Source organism: Lonchura striata, chromosome 2 (genome assembly GCF_046129695.1).
Source record: "Lonchura striata isolate bLonStr1 chromosome 2, bLonStr1.mat, whole genome shotgun sequence".
NCBI classification, from domain to species: Eukaryota; Metazoa; Chordata; class Aves; order Passeriformes; family Estrildidae; genus Lonchura; species Lonchura striata.
Genome location: NC_134604.1, coordinates 116833074 through 116850960, shown reverse-complemented (window position 1 = coordinate 116850960; position 17887 = coordinate 116833074). Strand labels below are relative to the sequence as shown.

At 55.9% G+C, this 17887-nt stretch overlaps 1 protein-coding gene across 7 annotated transcripts in view; it reads left to right on the top strand.

Annotated features, from left to right (window-relative positions):
- STIM1 (stromal interaction molecule 1) overlaps positions 1 to 17887 on the top strand; it is a 75008-nt gene that overhangs the window by 813 nt on the left and 56308 nt on the right. Inside the window, exon 1 of one of the 7 annotated variants that reach the window (XM_077781725.1) lies at positions 883 to 1008. The exons of 5 other annotated variants lie outside the window; for them this stretch is intronic. Coding sequence is in view for 1 of the 2 variants with exons in the window: in XM_077781724.1 (XP_077637850.1) it covers positions 6394 to 6397 (4 nt within the window). In the remaining variant the exon portion in view is untranslated. Of the gene's footprint in view, positions 1 to 882; positions 1009 to 6264; positions 6398 to 17887 lie in introns of those variants that run through there. One more of the 7 variants, XM_077781724.1, reaches the window with a different exon arrangement.

Genomic DNA, 17887 nt, shown 5'->3' with positions numbered 1-17887 from the left:
CGAGAGCCACGGGGACTCTGCCTCCCTCCTTCCCATCCTGTGCCCCGAGAGCCGAGGGGCAGCGCGGCCGAGCCGCCGGCTCCCCGTGCGTTTGTCCCCGCTGTGGCCGCGCTGGTGGCACCTCCGTGGGCTCTGTGTCCTTGCGGCGGTGCCCGAGGTCAGCTGGAGCTGCCCGTGAACCCCGCTGTGAGCCCGGGCCGCCGGCTCCGTGCAGCCGCGGGCGCCGGGAGCCCCGAGCCGCCGGGTGCCGGCACCGCCGGCAGGCTCTCCCCGGGGCCGGGCTGCAGCCGGGGGGATTCGGGCGCAGGAAGGGCTGGGGCTGATGTGTGGCTGCTGGTGTTTGATGGGCTCGGCTCCGCGCGGGGCTGGTCGGTGGGAGCGGGGCAAGGAGCCGGCCCGGGAGCGGCGGAGCCCCGGGCAGCTCGGCGGGTCCCGGCCGGGGAAGGGCTCCGTGCCTCGCTCCGGGTGCCTCCGGGCCGAGGGCTCCTCGTCCCCTGCCCCGGGACCCTCGGGCCCTTCGCATCCAGTGTGCTCCGCTACGGAAACTGGATCTCCGCAGTCCTTGTGAAGCAAGGTTTGTGCCTCCAAGGAATTTGCAGCGCAGTTATTTTTGGAGGCCCTGCAGAAGTGTGGCAGCCCGGCTGATTCAGCTGCTGGCTGTGCTCTTGGCGAGCGGAGGCAGCCCCAGCAGTGCCCCGGCACGGCTGCTGTTGGCTCCGGGGCACTCGGGGCCGTGCTGGGATTCCGGGCTGGCTGCGGCCGCAGCCCCACACCTGCAGGAACGTGGTCGGGGGCACTGGTGTGCCCTGCTCCGTGTGCGTCCGGCTGGGAGGGCTCCCTGCCCTCCCCTGCCCCTGCACTGTGTGTCCCCTGCGCTGCTGCTGCAGCTCTCTGAGCTGTTGCTCCCAGCTCCCAGCAGGGAACGAATGTCCTCAGCCGGCACAGGAGAGCTTTTCCTGGTGTTTTCCCTGGAAGCAGAAGGTGTTGGCTGCTTGGTGTGAGGCGGAGGTGAGTGTTGGACGTTTATTGAAAGTGAAAGTGCTCGGTACTGACACGTTTTCCAACGTGCAAAGGTGCTTTTTATTTATTTTTATTAATTAATTAGGATGGCAGGATTTTAATGCTAAAACGTAGGCACTGGGGAAGTTTTTCAGGCAGTGTAGGGAAGTGCTTGCAGAGAGCAGGAGCCTGGGCTTGCAGCACTTGGGCTGCTGAGGTTCCTCTGCACACTCAGGGGAGGCATCAGCAGGTTTTGTCGAGGATTAGGAAATGATCCCTATTCCTGGGAGATATTTTTAAACAAAGGTTTGAAACGGGTGTGTTTATCCATGCTGGAAAATCAGAGTGGGTGACTGAACCCCGGGGAAAACCAGATTTTCTCCTGGCTTTGACTCACTCAGAGGCCAATTGAGGCCTTAATCTTTGATCTCTAATCCCTTTCTGCCGGGATCCCATTGAAGTTTGGTTCCACGCGCAGCACAGGAGGCATTTCAGCAGTGTGGGGGTTTGGAGGCCAGGCCAGGCAGAAGGAGCCCTGGCCTTGCCCGAGCCCAGGTTTGGGATCCTGCCGCTGTCACAGGATGTGTGACGGGCCCACGGCATTGTTTGCACCCGCCCTGGTTATTTTTAGCCCGAATTTGTCAGGCTGCAGCCTGGCCTGGGACCTTTTCACACCCCCTAAAAGGGGGCAAACCAGGCTCCTCAGGGGCAAACTGGACTTCCAGGAATTTTTTCCCCATCTCTCTGTGCTCATTTGCTGTAATCTGGCTGTTGCCCTGATCGACCAGGTTTTGGTCCTTTTTCTGGTCCTTATCAGAACATCCTTGGGGCTGTAGACAGTGTTTTACACAAGTTTTATGTGGGCTATCAAAAATGTGACCTACTGTTTGGGTCAAGTGTCTTAAATTTCATCTCATTTAAATTACTAATCTTGCTCAGCTGGCTCTTCGTCCTTAAATCACATCACCTGTAACCAGTGTGTGGAATTTAGGGCTGTTTTTATTTTAATTGCTTGCCCTCTGTGCAGCCCAGCAGAGGTGGGCACTTCCAGGTGTGGCTGCAGGAGATCCAAGAAAAGCTGACTGTGGAGAGGTGGGGTTTGGATGGCTGGGGTTGATCCCTGGTTCCCTCAGTGGTGACAGCTTCTCCCTGCAGTAATGTGGAAGTGCAAGTGTGCAGTGCCCTGAGCCTTGTTTCCTTGTGCACAGTGTTCCTTCCTGAGCTCTGGCACGCATCCTGGGGGCAGGTCAGGGGTGCTGCTGTGGGTTTTCCCTCTTTCCTGCAGCAGCACAGAGCTGGGCTCTGAGCTGTGTGTTGGGTGGAGGCATTTTTGGGGATGTGGAGCTCGTGCCTCAGGGGTGGCGAGGGCTGGACCCTGGTGCAAGGCTGGCACAGGTTTGGTAGCTTTTCCTCTTTCACAGCAGCTCCTCTTCCTTTCTCCTGCCGTGTCTCCTGGTTCCCTGTCTTGTTTCCTTCATCACAACCTTTCTTGAGTCATCTTTGCTGTTATCTCAATGGTTTAAAGCACAAGTTAAAACCACATCCTGACAGTGTCGTGTCCAAAGCTGGGGGATGTGCCCAGGGCTGTTCCTGTGTGCCTGGAACACCTGGAGCTGCCCTTAAACTCGGGGAGCATCCTGTGGGACAAAGTCAGGCTGAGGAAGGGGGGCTGCAGCCACAGGCTGGTCACCGTCATTGATTCCCAAGGGGGAGAAGGGAATTTCTGTGCCCAAGCCCTGTCTGTCCTTGCCATCCCAGGGCCCAGGGGTTCATTAGAAGTGAATCCTCTGCTGCAAAAGCTCTGCCTTGGGAAGGGGTGGGTTTGGGCTTGAAGCCAGCAGTGAGGACTTTTGACCTGTGAGCAGGACCTGGCCTCAGTGGAGCTGTGGGGGCTCAGTGATGGCTCGTCTTGCAGGGTGGAACAGGCTGGGTCTCTGTCCTTGTGCAGTCTGGGGGAGTTCATGGGGCACAGTGACCCGCTGTGCCCTCCTTGCTTTGATAAAATGCCTTGTAAGGAGATTCTGCTGTCAATTCCTTTGAGGGGTGCACGCTCACTGAGTAGAGCTTGCATCTGTGAGCAGCAGCTTTGGGTTGGGTGAGGGACTCAAAGCCGTTGTGAGAATACCTGGAGAGCTCTGCCAGGGAAAAGTCCATGTTCTTCCCCAGCTCAGTTCGTGGATTGCTCAGCCTCAGCCTCCATCGGGAATGAAACTCATCTCGAGGAATTGCCATTCTGAGAGCTGGAAGAATTGTGTTTTGGCAGCAAAGTGGCCTCATGTGGAGGAGGAGGAGGAGCAGGGCCGACTGGGCAGCGCTGGGGCTGCTGGGGGGCTCCTGGCTCCTTCCAGCTCATTCCCTTCCCTGCTTGGCCCAGAAACTTGGAGTAATGCTCAGCTGGATCAGAGAGAGGACCTTAATGTAATTTCTTGTTAGATTTATTTATTTGCTCCCTTGGGAAGCAGCTGTCTCCATGTTTGCTGCGCCCTGGGGTGGTCCCTTCCCTCAGGAGGCTGCAGGGAGCTGCTGGGGCTGCAGGGAGCTGCAGCTCCTGCTCCAAACCGGGCTCTGGGTTGGCCTTTCCCGCCGTGGGGCAGGGATACACACACCCACGTGGAAGTCCAAGGCAGCAATCCCTCTGTCCTTTCCATCCTTTGCTCTCAGGAGGGCATGGAGCAGAAAGCGTGTGGGGAAGGAGCCTCCTGACATCCCCCATGGTGCAGCTGCAAGGTCTGGGATGCTCTGCTGGCCCTGCAGCAGAGCCTTATCCCAGGAGGAGTGTGAAGAACAAGCACTTTGTGTTTCTCTGGCCTGCTCAGGTGGTGTTTGGCTCGTGGGCTGCCTGAGTGTGTTGGTACATCACAATTCCCTGTGGGAGCTCTCTCCTCCCCTGGCAGGGGCTGGAGGGACGGGTGGGTGTCCAGGGACAGCCCTGGGGAGGTGAGCTACCCTCCAGTGAGGTGTGCTTCATGATCTGCCTGGCATCTGGGGAGGGAAGGGAGCTGAAGGGCCATCCTGGTGTTTACTGGCTGCCCAGGGAGCTTTGCAGTGCCCATCCCTGCAGGTGTCCCCTGGAGGTGGCACTGAGTGCTCTGGGCTGGGGACAAGGTGGGACTCCCTGGGCTGGGAGGGCTTTGCCAGCCCCAGGGATTTGTTAGTGAAAAATCCCTTTCTGCAAGCTGGTGGCTGACCAGCAGCACTTTTCCCTGGCCTTGTCCCTGTCCTGCTGCTTGTCCCACTTGGAGGCTGTGTTGGTGGAAGAGGCTCTGGCAGTGGCTCGTGTCCCTGGTGCTTCCAAGCCCAGGGTCAGTGCCAGCCCTGGACACCCTTCGGTGCTGGACTGTGCCCAGCCTGGCATTCTGCTGCCCAGAGCCCTAATTGCACAAACTTACAGTGTTAAGAAAGCTGTTTCCTCTGTTAATTAGCTTTGCTTTAAATCCAGAGAGGGAGAAACAAACTCCTGGCAGGCGGCAGAGCTGTGGCTGTCCCTGGGGTTGCCACTGGGACCAAGGTGTCCCTGTTCTGGCTGACCCAGCCATAGGGAACTGGAGGGGCAGGAAGGTGCTGCAAGCAGGAGCTGGGACCTTCCCTGCTGCTGGCTGAGGGGCTGGGGATCCCCCTGCCCCCAGCTGGACAAGGAGATTCCATCACCCCTCCTTGTGTCAGTCAGGTCCTGCTGGGGAGGAATCCTTCCCTGGCAGGGTGGGCAGGGCTGGGATGGAATTCCCAGAGCAGCTGGGGCTGCCCCTGGATCCCTGGCAGTGCCCAAGGCCAGGTTGGACACTGGGGCTGGAGCAGCCTGGGGCAGTGGGAGGTGTCCCTGCCATGGCAGGGGTGGCACTGGGTGGCCTGTGAGGTGCCTCCAAGCTCAAAGCAGTGTGGGATGCTGTGAATAATGGGGGCTTGGGCCTCTTTTCTGCCTTCTCCTGTTACCAGGTGCAGCCTGGGACCTGCTGCTTCCCCCTCCCACCCTCCAGACTCTGCTGCTGGAATTTGGGGATGTTTCCTGTGGAGGCAGTGCTGTCCTGCGGAGTCTGCTCTGCTCCTGTGGCTGGTCCAAGCTGGGCTCTCTGGAACACTTTAATTTTCCCTCACCTTTGTTTCCCCAGCCCCTGCAGCCGTGCCTGATTAATTTTCTGGCACCTCCAGAGCTCCAGTTCAGTTTTAGGAGCTGGTGCTGGCAGGGACCAAGGACTCTTTAATTAAAGCCATTGCTCTGTCACTCCTGCAGCACATGGGAGCCTTGAGGAGCTCCTGCCTCACACTGGGCCTCACCACCCACAAGGAATAATTCCCAATCTCCCATCCAGCCCTTCCCTCTGGCAGTGGGAGCCATTCCCTGGCTCCTGTCCCTCCATCCTTGTCCCCAGTCCCTCTGCAGCTCTCCTGGAGCCCCTTCAGGCCCTGGCAGGGCTCTGAGGGCCATGCCATAATCCTAATAATACAATTAATGGTAAGGAGTGATGGCAGGACTGTGCTCAGGAGCTTTTCCTGGCTGAAGTGCCCGGCCCTGCAGTGGATGGAAAACCTCAAGAGGAGCATTAGAAGTCACTGGGGAGCCAGGCATGGTTGTGTCCCAGGACTGTCCCTGCCTGCCTGTTTTCCCTCTGTGAAATAGTACCGGGATGCTTGTTTGTTTGGATTATGGACCTATTTTTAAGTAACCTATTTTTTCCACTTTGGAAAATGCATTAACTCACTGTGTGTCACGGACATCTGTGGGGCTTGACTTTGGGAGCCACCAAGTGCTCCTTGGAAGTCTCTCACCAGCCTGAGCGGGAGACAGCTTGCTTTGTCACACATGTGTGTATATATATATATATATATATATATATATATATATATATCCACACCTTGCTGAGGTTTGCCATAAGAGACATTTGCAGCATCCACAGAGGCACTTCCTCCTTGGGAGTGCTCTTTATCCCACCGAGGAGCTCTGCACGTTCTCAGTTCCACCAGCCCTTCTCCTCCTCCGGGGTTTGGGAATTGCTGATGCCAGCAGCTCTCGGAACGTGGAAGCAGCAGCAGTGCAGTTGGAAACGGGGATGTTTGCTAACACACACACACGTTTTGCAGGAAAAGGCACTATTTTTGTAGCACAGTGTTTGTTTTTCCCCGAAGGATGGAGTTTTAAGGTCAGTTTAATTCTTCTCTGCAGGTTTGGAGCTCCGGTGTCGTAAATTCGGCTGTTCTGGGAGGATGAAAACGCAATAAACAGGAGAACTTGAGGAATGTTCCTCTCTGACTTACAAAGGAACAGCTTGCTGGTTGGAACAGCCTGCCCCTTCCTAGGCAAGGGAGGCTTTGGATTGCAGGAAAGGGAGGAATAATTCAGGATTAAAGCTGCTAAGCAATGCATGTGTTTAGATCTGTAAGAGTGCCAGGACATAATTAATGGGTGAGTAAGCCAAAGGGAGAAAAAGTTATTTTTTTCTAACTGGATAGAGATGGATGGAGGATAGAAACTAATTTTTGAGGGGATAGAAATAATTGTGGAAGTGTTCTGCTCCAAGCAGCCGCTGTTGTTCAGGGTGCCTGGGTGGGTTTGTTCAGCAGCTTTGCAGTTGGAAGGCAGAAATCCAGGTTTGGCACCTTGTGCTGGCCTGAAGGCCTCGTGCTTGTCACAGAGCAGCTCCAGGAATGCAGGTGAGGGGAGGAGACCTCCAGGCCAGGCAGGTTGTGGAAGGGTTATTCCCTCTTAATCCGTGTGTGCCGGCTTTTCCCACCTGCTGGGGCTGAGCTCAGGGTTGCTGCTGAGGGAGCTGATCCCATCTCCGGCAGGGCAGATCCTTCTGCAGCTTCCCAGCTTCCCCCCCTGGTTGGCATTTCTGAAGCTGGATCTGAGTGCAGGGATGAGTGTGGGTGGGGAAATGGCTGATGGAAGGTCTGAGCACCTCGGGGCGTTTTGGGAAGGCGACAGCAGTTCGTGTTCCTGGGGTTTCACACTGGCACTGGGCTGTAACTGCAGAATGAGGGTCTCGTGTTTTCTTTCCAAACCTGTGCAAAGGACCGGGAGGGAAGTTCTGTCCATGCCATGCTTTTGTCTGTGGGATGTGTGGATCCAGGTGGCACTGCCTGGGGTGTCAGTTTGGGGCACGAACCCAGCACAGCTGCTGATGCTGCCAGGAGGGGTTGGGCTGTGCCAGGCTCTGCCAGAGCAGCCCCATTTCTCTTTGTCCTGACACCCAGGGTCTCGGACATTTTAACTTCCCAGCTCCCTCCCAGAGCCCAGGCTGGCTCTGGCTGGGATGTCCCAGGAGGAGTGAGAGTGCATCCTGCAGTGCTGGCAGGATGAAGAGGAGCCTCAGCTTCCTCAGGGAGTGGCACTCCTGCAGCCTGGGCTGCTGAGGCGAGAGTCAGTTAATTAATGAGTCCCGGAGGGCCTCTGGATGAAAGAGGGCATGCTCCAAAAGTGTGGAACTGGGAAGTGTGGAAGCTAAGCTGGAATGCTGATGGTTTTGTGGGAATGGTGATGGCAGCACACCTGGCAGAGGGATCTCTTGGTGGGGGCTGTCCCCATCCCATCTCATCCCACCATGGGTGCTACCCCTGTGCCACCCCAAGGCTGTCCCCATCCCATCACTGCCCTCCTGGCCTCTGGTCCTGCTGCTCTCAGAGGTTTCTCATGGACCACACTACTTCCTGGAGGTTTGGAGATAAATGGGTTTCCTGTTCATTTCATTTGCTGTATTGTTAACAAAAAAAGAGGGTGGAAAGGGATATCTGGGGCCATTCACTGCTGTTCTCCCACACTGCAGGATGATTCCTAGAGAAGTTTTCCTGACAGCACTTGGTGTGAGAAGTGGGGTTGTTGGTTATTTCTTCTCCCATCTTCTACTTTTCCTCTTGGAAAAGGAGGAAAAATGTTTCATGCTCCAAAGGGTGAGGCTCAGCCCTTAATGGGAATGTCTGGCATTCCTGTGCCATCCTGCAGATGGATATCTTCAGAGGTGTGCAGGATGGGGCACTGCCCTCCCTGCCACCCCTCCCTTCCCGAGGGCTGGCCTGGGGGACTGCTCCAGTGGCACTGACCACTCTGGAGCCCCCTGGGCAGGGGCAGGACAAAGCTCCCTGGGCAGGACGGAGCTCTGAGCAGGGAGGGGACAAGACAGAGTTCAGGGCAGAGCTCAGGACAGGGGTCAGGACAGAGCTCTGGTCAGGACAGAGCTCTGGACAGGGGACAGGACAAGACAAAGCTCTGGACAGGGGACAGGACAAGACAGAGCTCAGGACAGGACAGAGCTCTGGTCAGGACAGAGCTCTGGACAGGGGACAGGACAGGACAGAGCTCGCTCGCTGCTGGCCAGAGCCTCACACTGTGGAGAACTTGTCCAGCTGGTTTGTTTTTCATCCCGCGGCTATTTTCAGCTGCTCAGCCTAACAAGGTGAAATGGCTGAGATGCTTTCCTGCTCCCTGGGACTCTGCTGGGAGGAGGTATCCTGCTATCCTGCCATCCCACTGTCCCAGCTCATCCCAGCCAGCAGCTCTGAAGTACCTTGGGCTCTTGGCTGTGTTGGCAGCACTCAGGGTTTTGGAGGAGCCACCTGGGCTCTGCACAGGGAGCCCCAAATCCCAGCAGTGTCATGGCCCTGGTGCCCTCCTGAGAAGCTGAGATTGGGAATATGGGAGGATCAGGACAAAGCCAAATCCCAGCAGTGTCATGGCCCTGGTGCCCTCCTGAGAAGCTGAGATTGGGAATATGGGAGGATCAGGACAAAGCCAAATCCCAGCAGTGTCATGGCCCTGGTGCCCTCCTGAGAAGCTGAGATTGGGAATATAGGAGGATCAGGACAAAGCTGAGTTCTGTGTGGGAGAAGCAGCAGGAAAGGCAGGGATCAGCACGGGCCTGCTGTGCCCACAGGGCCGTGGGATGTGCTGCTCCTGGGTCCTGCCAGGAGCACTGGGACTGGGCTGGAGGTTGCCTGAGATGTGGAAAAGGGACATTTCAGCCCAGCTCATCTTACTCCCACTGACAATGTGTAGTGGGTTCATTCTCGTGATTCCTTTGGGGTTGGGAGAAACCCCAGCTGCTGTTCACTCAGGGCACTGGAATTGTTAAGCCAAACCCAAGTCTTGCTCTGTGGTTCAAGCTCAGGTGGCTTCTTCAGCCTGTTTGGTGTCTGCCAAACACCTGTGCAGGGAATGTCACTTCCAACTCCTTGGAGTTCCTCATGGGCTCTGGATGTTCAGCCTCGTGGTGCTGTGGGCTGTGGAAGCACCACGAACCACGTGTTCCTGTTCCCAAGGCAGGAGTAAGTGCAGAGATCTCATTGCTGTGCAGAAGTCACCTGGCAGAGCAGGGACTGGAGAGCCTCTCCAAGGGCAGCATGGTGGCACATCATTCCCAGGAAGGCTGGGGCTTCACTGACACCTGGGAGTAAATCCAGCACCTTCTGTCCTAGAGAAACAAGGGAATTTGTGTTGGAAAGGAGGAGGAAGATGGCTTTATTGTTCACTAGAGTCTTTGTGTGAGCACTGGGGGAAATACTCATGCAAGCTTTGGTGCCCAAGGTGAGAAAGGGCTGGGTTTACTGGGGAGTATCCTGGAATTATTTTGGTTGGGAAAGCCCTTGCAGAGTTCAGCTAAGCCATGTCCCCAAGTGCCACATCCACAGGGCTGTTAAATCCCTCCAGGGATGTGATTCCATCCCTGCCCTGGCAGCCTGGGCCACTTGCAATTGGTTTGGACAAGAATTTTCAGGGAAGCTGCAGGGATTTTCCCTGTTTGCAGCAGAGGAGGGAGGAAAGCTCCTTTTCCCCTTGATGCTGCTGCTGGAAAGAATATTTTCTGCCTGGAGGGTACAGAGTGTTTTTTTCCTGAATAAATGAGATATTAAAGAAGATCCAGAGGAGTCTGGGCTTGTCCTCCTGAGTCACCTGGGTGTTTGAGTTGGGATTTGGCAGGGAGCTTCCTTGGTAGCCAGAGTTATCCCTTTGGTAAACACAGTCCTTCAGCGTGCCTGTGGCTGGTGCTGAACGCCGAGTCAGCGCAGCCCCGCAGAAATAACCCAGAATTTCACACTCTGGCAGGAGTTTTGCAGCCCAACACACCCAAGTGTTGCTGCTCAGACCCCAGGGCTGCTGCTTCTCCGGTCCTGGAAGAGCTGCAAGGAGTTAGCCCTGAACAATGAGTTGAAAGAGTCAGATTTGGGTGAATGCAGACCTCTCTGGAGATGGTTTGGTTTGCTGGTGCCTCCTTGGCTCTGGGAGTGGATGGAGTTAGGAGGGATTTATCTGTGGCCTAACGATGGCTAAACTTAGTCCTGTGTGTTCTGGCTGGGCACAAAAGTGCTGCAGAGGTGACACTTCTGTTCTTGGGAAAGAAACGCCACCAGTACAGCCAGTGGCTGTCCTGTGCTGGTACTGGGCAGGAGAATTGACAGAGGAAAACTCAGGTTCCTTTTTTGGGTTTTGGGGATTTTTCTCAGATCAGCTGATGAAGCCTGAAGATACAAGACTTACATGAAAAAGTAACATTTATTTTTCCTTACAAACGTTTTTTTCTCTCCAAATGAAGTGTCCAAAACTCTGGGCAAATAAAGTTTGCAGCCAGGTTATCAGGGAGTGGGATTGGCTGGGATGGGCTCTGAACTCCTTCAGCAGGAATAGCAGCTCCGGCCCCAAAACCCCCTTCCCTGGGCTGACCCCAGAGCAGAGCTGCTCCAGTTCGGGGGTCCCCTCACAGGAAAGACCTGGAGCTGCTGGAGAGAGCAGGAGAGAGAAAAGGAGGGGAGGGGGCAAAGCAGGGGAGAGAGATTCTGTGGAAAAGGGAAACGCAGCCTGGGAGCCTTCAGCTGTGGCTGATCACTGCACCCCGGGCTTGGTGCTTGGCCATGGCGTGGCAGTGCCCACCTGGGCTGGCAGCTCTGCTGTTCCTGGCTGGCTGCTCGCCCTTAAACCCTCCTTCCCCCAGCCCCGAGCTGCAGAGCTGGGCCGTGGGGCACGGCAATTTCACTTCTTGTTTGCAAACACACTTTCTCCCTGCAGCTCAGGGTGGTGGCCCCAGCAGACAGCAGCGTGTGCACGTGGTGGCCACCGGGCTGCTGGCTCGGGCCCATCGGAGGAGGCCACAGAGATGCTTGGAGAGCTGGAGCCCCTCTGGAGCCAGGCTGGCAGAGCTGGGAATGTTCAACCTGGAGAGGAGAAGCTCCAGGGAGAGCTCAGAGCCCTGGAGGGCCTGGAGGGGCTCCAGGAGAGCTGCAGAGGGACTGGGGACAAGGATGGAGGGACAGGAGCCAGGGAATGGCTCCCACTGCCAGAGGGCAGGGCTGGGTGGGAGATTGGGAATTGGGAATTGTTCCCTGGCAGGGTGGGCAGGGCTGGGATGGAATTCCCAGAGCAGCTGGGGCTGCCCTGGATCCCTGGCAGTGCCCAAGGCCAGGCTGGACACTGGGGCTGGAGCAGCCTGGCACAGTGGGAGGTGTCCCTGCCATAGCAGGGGTGGCACTGGATGGATTTCAGCCCAGGTGCGTTTTTTAAGAATTTAACTTCTAAGCTGTTCATGACAATAATAATGTTCTATTAAGTTTCATTTTGTTGTGTTTTTTTGGTTTTTTTGAGTAAAGAAAATATTTTACTTTTAATTTTCACACAGAAAGCTGCTGTTTCCTCAAGTTTGGTGGTTAATGTCATGCAGAAAGTCTTGGTCCCTCCCACATGTGCTTGGGAACAAGAATCTTTTCAAATAAGTCAAGGCCACTTTGTGTGTTTGACATCTCGGAGGCAGCCTCAGCTGGCTGGAAGCTGTGCTGCTCTGTAATTAACTCTGCTAAACGAAGTGTTGTGTGTCCATGGCAGCCACGGGCACTGCGCTGCGTTCCTGGGGTGGTCCCCAGCCCTTCCCTGCTGCTGTTTGCTGCAGCCTGGTGCCTGTCCTGTGGTCTGTGTGCTCTGTGAGGGGGCTGCAAGTTCTGAGGCTGCTGTGGGTGAGAGCTGTTGGTGCCAGGGCACTGCTCCCCTGGGGAATATTCCCCATGCGGCGTGCCCAGCCGCAGGAGGGGGATCCTGTCAGGGTCAGCTGGTGAGACCCCAGCAACGTGAAAGTCCTTGTTTCCCTAGCCCAGCAGCCACAGGAGAGGTCTGGGGTACATGAAGTCGAGTTTTCAAGGTTATTTCTCCTTATCTGTAGTATTTTCTCTCTGACCTGCCGAGGTCCGCCTAGTTCAGAAGCCATGGCAGTCTGGCTGGCGTCTCAGGCAGTTTTTATTACCTTTTATATCAAACGTTACATATCGTCTGTTTATAACAATGCACCAATATCTAACATCTATGTTGGACATTATGTCTCCATCCCAAGCCAATAGAAAAGCATCACCATCACACCATGACGTGGAGTGCAAGAAGAAAGAAAAGGCTAGGACATGCCCAAATTCTTCCATCTTGTACCCCTGAATTACATTCTAAAAGTCCCCAAAATTCTACTTTTCCACCCTGTGTCAATTCACCTGTCCCACTACTCAAACCCTTGTGGCTTGTAATTTCTCATACAGAATTGGCAGTTTTTATCATGGGCTAAAATCAAAGCCACAGATGTTGACTTCTTGTCAGGTCTTTGAGCCCCCTGCCAGGGTCTAGAGCCAGCCAGGGCAGCCAGAGGGATGTGCTGGACTCCGACAGGATCCCAGAGCTTCGTCCATGGCTCTGAGCATCCTCAGCTCTTGGTTTGTGCTGTGTGCCCTGAGCACCTTCAGCTCTTGGTTTGTGCTGTGTGCCCTGAGCACCCTCAGCTCTTGGTTTGTTTTGTGCTCTGAGCACCCTCAGCTCTTGGTTTGTGCTGTGTGCCCTGAGCCCCCCTCAGCTCTTGGTTTGTGTTTTGAGGCTGTGTGCCCTGAGCCCCCCTCAGCTCTTGGTTTGTTTTGTGCTCTGAGCCCCCTCAGCTCTTGGTTTGTGCTTTGTGCCCTGAGCCCCCTCAGCTCTTGGTTTGTTTTGTGCTCTGAGCACCCTCAGATCTTGGTTTGTGTTTTGAGGCTGTGTGCCCTAAGCACCCTCAGCTCTTGGTTTGTGCTGTGTGCCCTGAGTACCCTCAGCTCTTGGTTTGTGCTGTGTGCCCTGAGCACCCTCAGCTCTTGGTTTGTGCTGTGTGCCCTGAGCACCCTCAGCTCTTGGTTTGTGCTGTGTGCCCTGAGCACCCTCAGCTCTTGGTTTGTGTTTCATGCCCTGAGCATCCCCAGCTCTTGCTTTGTGCTCTGTGAGGCTGTGGCAGGGCCGTGAGGGGAGGCAGAGCCCAGAGCGGGCCCGCAGCTCTGCTGGGCTCGGCTGCCGTTCACAGAGCTCCCACCTTGTGCCCCCGTGTGCCCGCAGGATTTATGGAGCCCTGAGGCAGGAGCCCGAGGAGGAATTTATTTGTTTGCCCTGGGAGCACGGGTCCCTGCGGCTCCGAGGCCTGGGCCGTTCCCTTCCCCTCCCGGTGATTTATCCCCTCAGTGAAGCTCCGGGGGACATTTCCTTAGCGGGTCATGGCTCTGGGAGGATCTGCTTGTTCAGCCGCGGGCCTGGCTCCCTGGCAGGGTCCTGGCTCCCCCTCGGGCTGGGGGACAGGGATCACGGGTCTGTGGGGACGGCAGCAGGGCGGCATCGGGGCGTGCCGTGGGTCTGGGGTGGGTGGAAGCGGCACCTGAGCCCACAGCCCTGAGGGGCACTAAAGGTGTGTGTGCAGGTTCCTGGTGCAAGGGATGGATTAGGAATTCTTGGGAATTAGGAATTGTTCCCTAGAAAGGTGCTGAGGCCCAAGCACAGGGTGCCCAGAGCAGCTGTGGCTGCCCCTGGATCCCTGGCAGTGCCCAAGGCCAGGCTGGACACTGGGGCTGGACACAGGGACAGTGGGAGGTGTCCCTGCCATGGCAGGGGTGGCACTGGGTGAGCTCTGAGGTCCCTCCCAACCCAAACCAGTCTGGGATTCCATGGCTTGGCTGTCCCAATCTGACTCCCAGTGGCTGGGGTTTGGAAAACTGCCCCTCTCCTGCCTCAACTTCCCCTAAAACCGGCTCCTCTCCGCACAGGGCTCAGAGCAAGGGCATGCTCCAAACCTTGTAAGGCCTCTCCAGCTGCTGGGGGAAGGCACAGCTAAGCCAGGGTTTAGGAATGATGGGGAAAAGGTGAGCTGCCCTTCCCGGGGGAGCCCCAGATCTGCTGAAATTTGAAGAGTTTCTGGGCATTCTACACTCAGTGTTCCCAGGTGACTCTGGGCAGTCTCAGGGAGGGTTTAGCACAGGCAGAGGAGCAGCAGCTGTGGGGTGGCACTGGAGCTGGGCTCAGGAAAGGTTTGGGGGTTTCCTTCCTTGGGTTTTTGCTTACACAACATCAGTTTAAAGTGCTGAACTGCAACAGGGGTTGCATCACGCCAGAGCTCTTCCCTGTGTGCTGAGGATGAAGAGTATGTTGTCCAAGGAGTTCCCAGCTTGTCTCTTGAAGCATCTTTATTACTGCAAAGGCCCTGAAGGATTTTGGAAAATCTGTGTTCAGGGAAAGAGCATCTGAGGTTTGAGATCACTCTGAAATCCCTGCTGTTCCTAAAGCACAAGTGGCCATGTGTCTCCTGGTCCCCAGGGAAGCCAGGTGTGGGAGCTGCCTCTCCATGTGGATTTTTCAGACCAAGGGTGAGGTTTCAGGAGCTGCTGAGCTGATGGAATCACCACTTGTGATCTCTGGAGAGCATTCCCTCCATCCTGACATCCCTCCTTTCCTCTTCCCCTGCTCCCTTCTTCTCTCCTTCCCTCTTGACAGCACAAGAGGGAACGGCCTCAGGCTGGGCCAGGGCAGGCTCAGCTGGGACAGCAGCAGCAATTTCCCCATGGAAAGGGTGCTCAGGCCCTGGCAGGGGCTGCCCAGGGAGCTTTGCAGTGCCCATCCCTGCAGGTGTCCCCTGGAGGTGGCACTGAGTGCTCTGGGCTGGGGACAAGGTGGGCATGTGGCCCAGCTGGGACTCCCTGGGCTGGGAGGGCTTTGCCAGCCCCAGGGATTTGGGATTCTCTTCTGATTTTGGCAGCTCCTGCTCTCATCCCCAGGTTTCATGGCCTAGAGATGACACCTCACATTTTGTGTCACCTTTTGCTGCCCCAGCACTGCCAGGACCCTGCTGGGATGAGGAGCCTCAGGGTTCCAGTGCTGCTCTTGATGTGTATCTGTTCTGGAAAGTTCCTCTTTCCCTGATCACGCTCAGAAAACAGCCACTTTAGGAGAGGTGTTTTTTATCCGACGAGTGAGTCTCCCCACTGTCTCATCCAAAAGTAGCATTTCCATCTTCCAGAGTAGCAAAGCATAAAATTCCCAATTTAATCGTGGTTCCACAGTGACTCATTTCAAGACTTTCTTTTTAAATTGTTTTTTTAGTAACAACCTTTTCAGTGAGGCAGCTCCAGGCAGGCAGGGCTCCTTCACTGCTGGCACGGTGCCACTCAGAGCTGGGGGGGCTTCTCATTTTCCTATTGGATTAACAACCAGCAGCTCTCACTTTGGGGCAGAAGGTTTACAATTCAGGAACACCTGCCTTGTAGCAGCACATTTGGGATCATTGCTCTTTGCCCATCCTATCCATGAATGATTTTTTCTACCTGAGGGAGCGCCTGGGGCTGGGCCAGGCCAGCTCAGGCTGCAATCAGGGAAAGGCTCTTCCCCAGAGGTGCTGGCACTGCCCAGGCTGCCCAGGGAATGGGCACGGCCCCGAGGCTGCCAGAGCTGCAGGAGCCTTTGGCCAGCGCTGCCAGGGATGCCCAGGCTGGGGTTGGTGGGGTCTGGGCAGGGCAGGGCTGGCACTGGGGGATCCCTGGGGGTCCCTTCAGCTCAGGATATTCTGGGATTCTCTCATTCTCCTGGCCCTGATATAACCCAAAGTGCTCGTGTGTGGCTGGCAAGGAAGGGAAAATACTTTATACTGCTGTTTTCCTAGTGAGAATGATCTTTGCCTGCTAGAACGAGGATTTGTTTTCATTTGTGCTGCTGGTGCTGCCCCTAAATTGCTGCTTTTCACACTCTGCCACCCCGTGTGCTGCCTGGTGTCCCCTGGCAGTGACTGGGCTTGGGGAAAGGAAGTACCTGGGGCTCGGGGTGATCCTTTGCAGTGACACTCAGTGGAAAAGAGATGTGTGGGGTTTTCTGGGAAGGTCTTTCTCCTCCCCACGTGTGAGTGGAGGTCAGGATTCCCCCTCGGGAGCGGTGTGAGCACTCTCCTGCAGCCTGTCCTGCAGAGAGATGTCACTTTATTCCCCATTCACCTCTAAACCCGTGTCCTGCCATGTCACTGAGCTTGTCCCATGTGAGATCTGATAGCATTCCATGGCTGAGGCACTGCCCAGGCACATCCAGGATCTTCTCCTTACTGCAGGATTCCCAACTGTGGCCGTTTGTGCCTGGAACCGAGCAGGTCTGTGAGCACCAAGCATAACAGAACTTGGCTTTTTTGTGGACTTGTGTTATTCACAAGCTCCTTCCTTCCTCCTCCTGCTCCTTTCCTCACCCTTCTTCCCATGCCTTTGGCTTTCCCTTCCTCCTTGTGCCAGGATCTACATCTGCCCTGGGTGCCCTTTTGCTGCTGTCCTGATCCTTGTAAGGAGGGAATACAGGAGAGTGGCTTTGCTTGATTTGGGGAAGCAGAGGATAACGGGATCCCTGGGAAGGGTTTGTATTCCCAGAGAAGACAAGGTGGTGGCTGCAGGCTGTTGTTGAGGTTGGATAATTGAGGGTAGGGCTAGGGATTTCCTGTAGGACAGGCAGCACCTGGCCCTGGCAGGGCCTTGCCCTCTTGGAGTCCTGTTCTTCCGTGGAAGGGAAGGACTTTGCTGGGAAAGGCACGAGCTGGCTGCAGCAGGGTGGGTGGTTTGGGAGCAGCTCTTTCCTTCTGGCTGGGGGAAAGGCAGATTGTGCAGCATGTGCCACGGCCAAGGCAGAGGCTGTTGTCACCCTGTTTCCTGCTCTGCAGGGTTCCTGTGAACATGGGAATCATCAGTTCTTGGTGAGATAAATAAGGCTGGAACTGGGAGAAGCTGTCCTTGTACGGCAGCATGGGAATGGTGCGGCTTCCCTTGGATTAATTATGAGAGTGTGTCTGGGAAGGGCTCAGGGCAGTCCTCGGAGCCTGGGCTGCTGGGGAGGAGGAGGAAGAGGCCAGGAAATGCAGGGAAGAGCCCTTCTGAAGGTCCACATTGCTCCCAGGACTGTGGGCTCCCTGAGCCATCCTGTGAGGCTGTGAAGGTGAGACAGCACTGGGCTGTGAGCCTGGATTTTGGGTTAGCTCTGAGCTCTCCATCCTGAGCCTCCAGCTTGGAATGGACATGGAGCTGTGGGAACAAGTCCAAAGGAGGCCACGGAGAGGCTCCAAGAGCTGCAGCCAGGCTGGGAGAGCTGGGGAGGAGAAGGCTCCAGGGAGAGCTCAGAGCCCTGCCAGGGCCTGGAGGGGCTCCAGGAGAGCTGCAGAGGGACTGGGGACAAGGATGGAGGGACAGGAGCCAGGGAATGGCTCCCACTGCCAGAGGGCAGGGCTGGGTGGGGCTTGGAGCAGCCTGGGACAGGGGAAGGCAACCCTGCCATGGCAGGGTTGGCAGTGGATGGGCTTTGAGGTCCCTCCCAACATGAGCCTTTCTGCCATTCTATGATTTCTCACCAAATTCTGACAGCAAGAGAGGAATTTTGTACTTTTGTTACCTTGTCAGAGCTACCAAATTTTTTTGCTTCTGTATCTCACTCTCTTCCTGCTTCGGGTGTTCTTTGCCATGGGTGTCACAGACCTGGTGCCCAGAGCCGGCCCTGGGAAGTGGGGATGGATCTCCTGGCTCAGGGCTGGCAGGATGAACAGCAGCAATGGTGTGGGCTTTTCTTTAACTTCTAAGCTTTCTTTGGCATCTTCAATTTTTCAGGCAGGGATGAGTCACTCATCCATTATGTGGTTCCCTGACT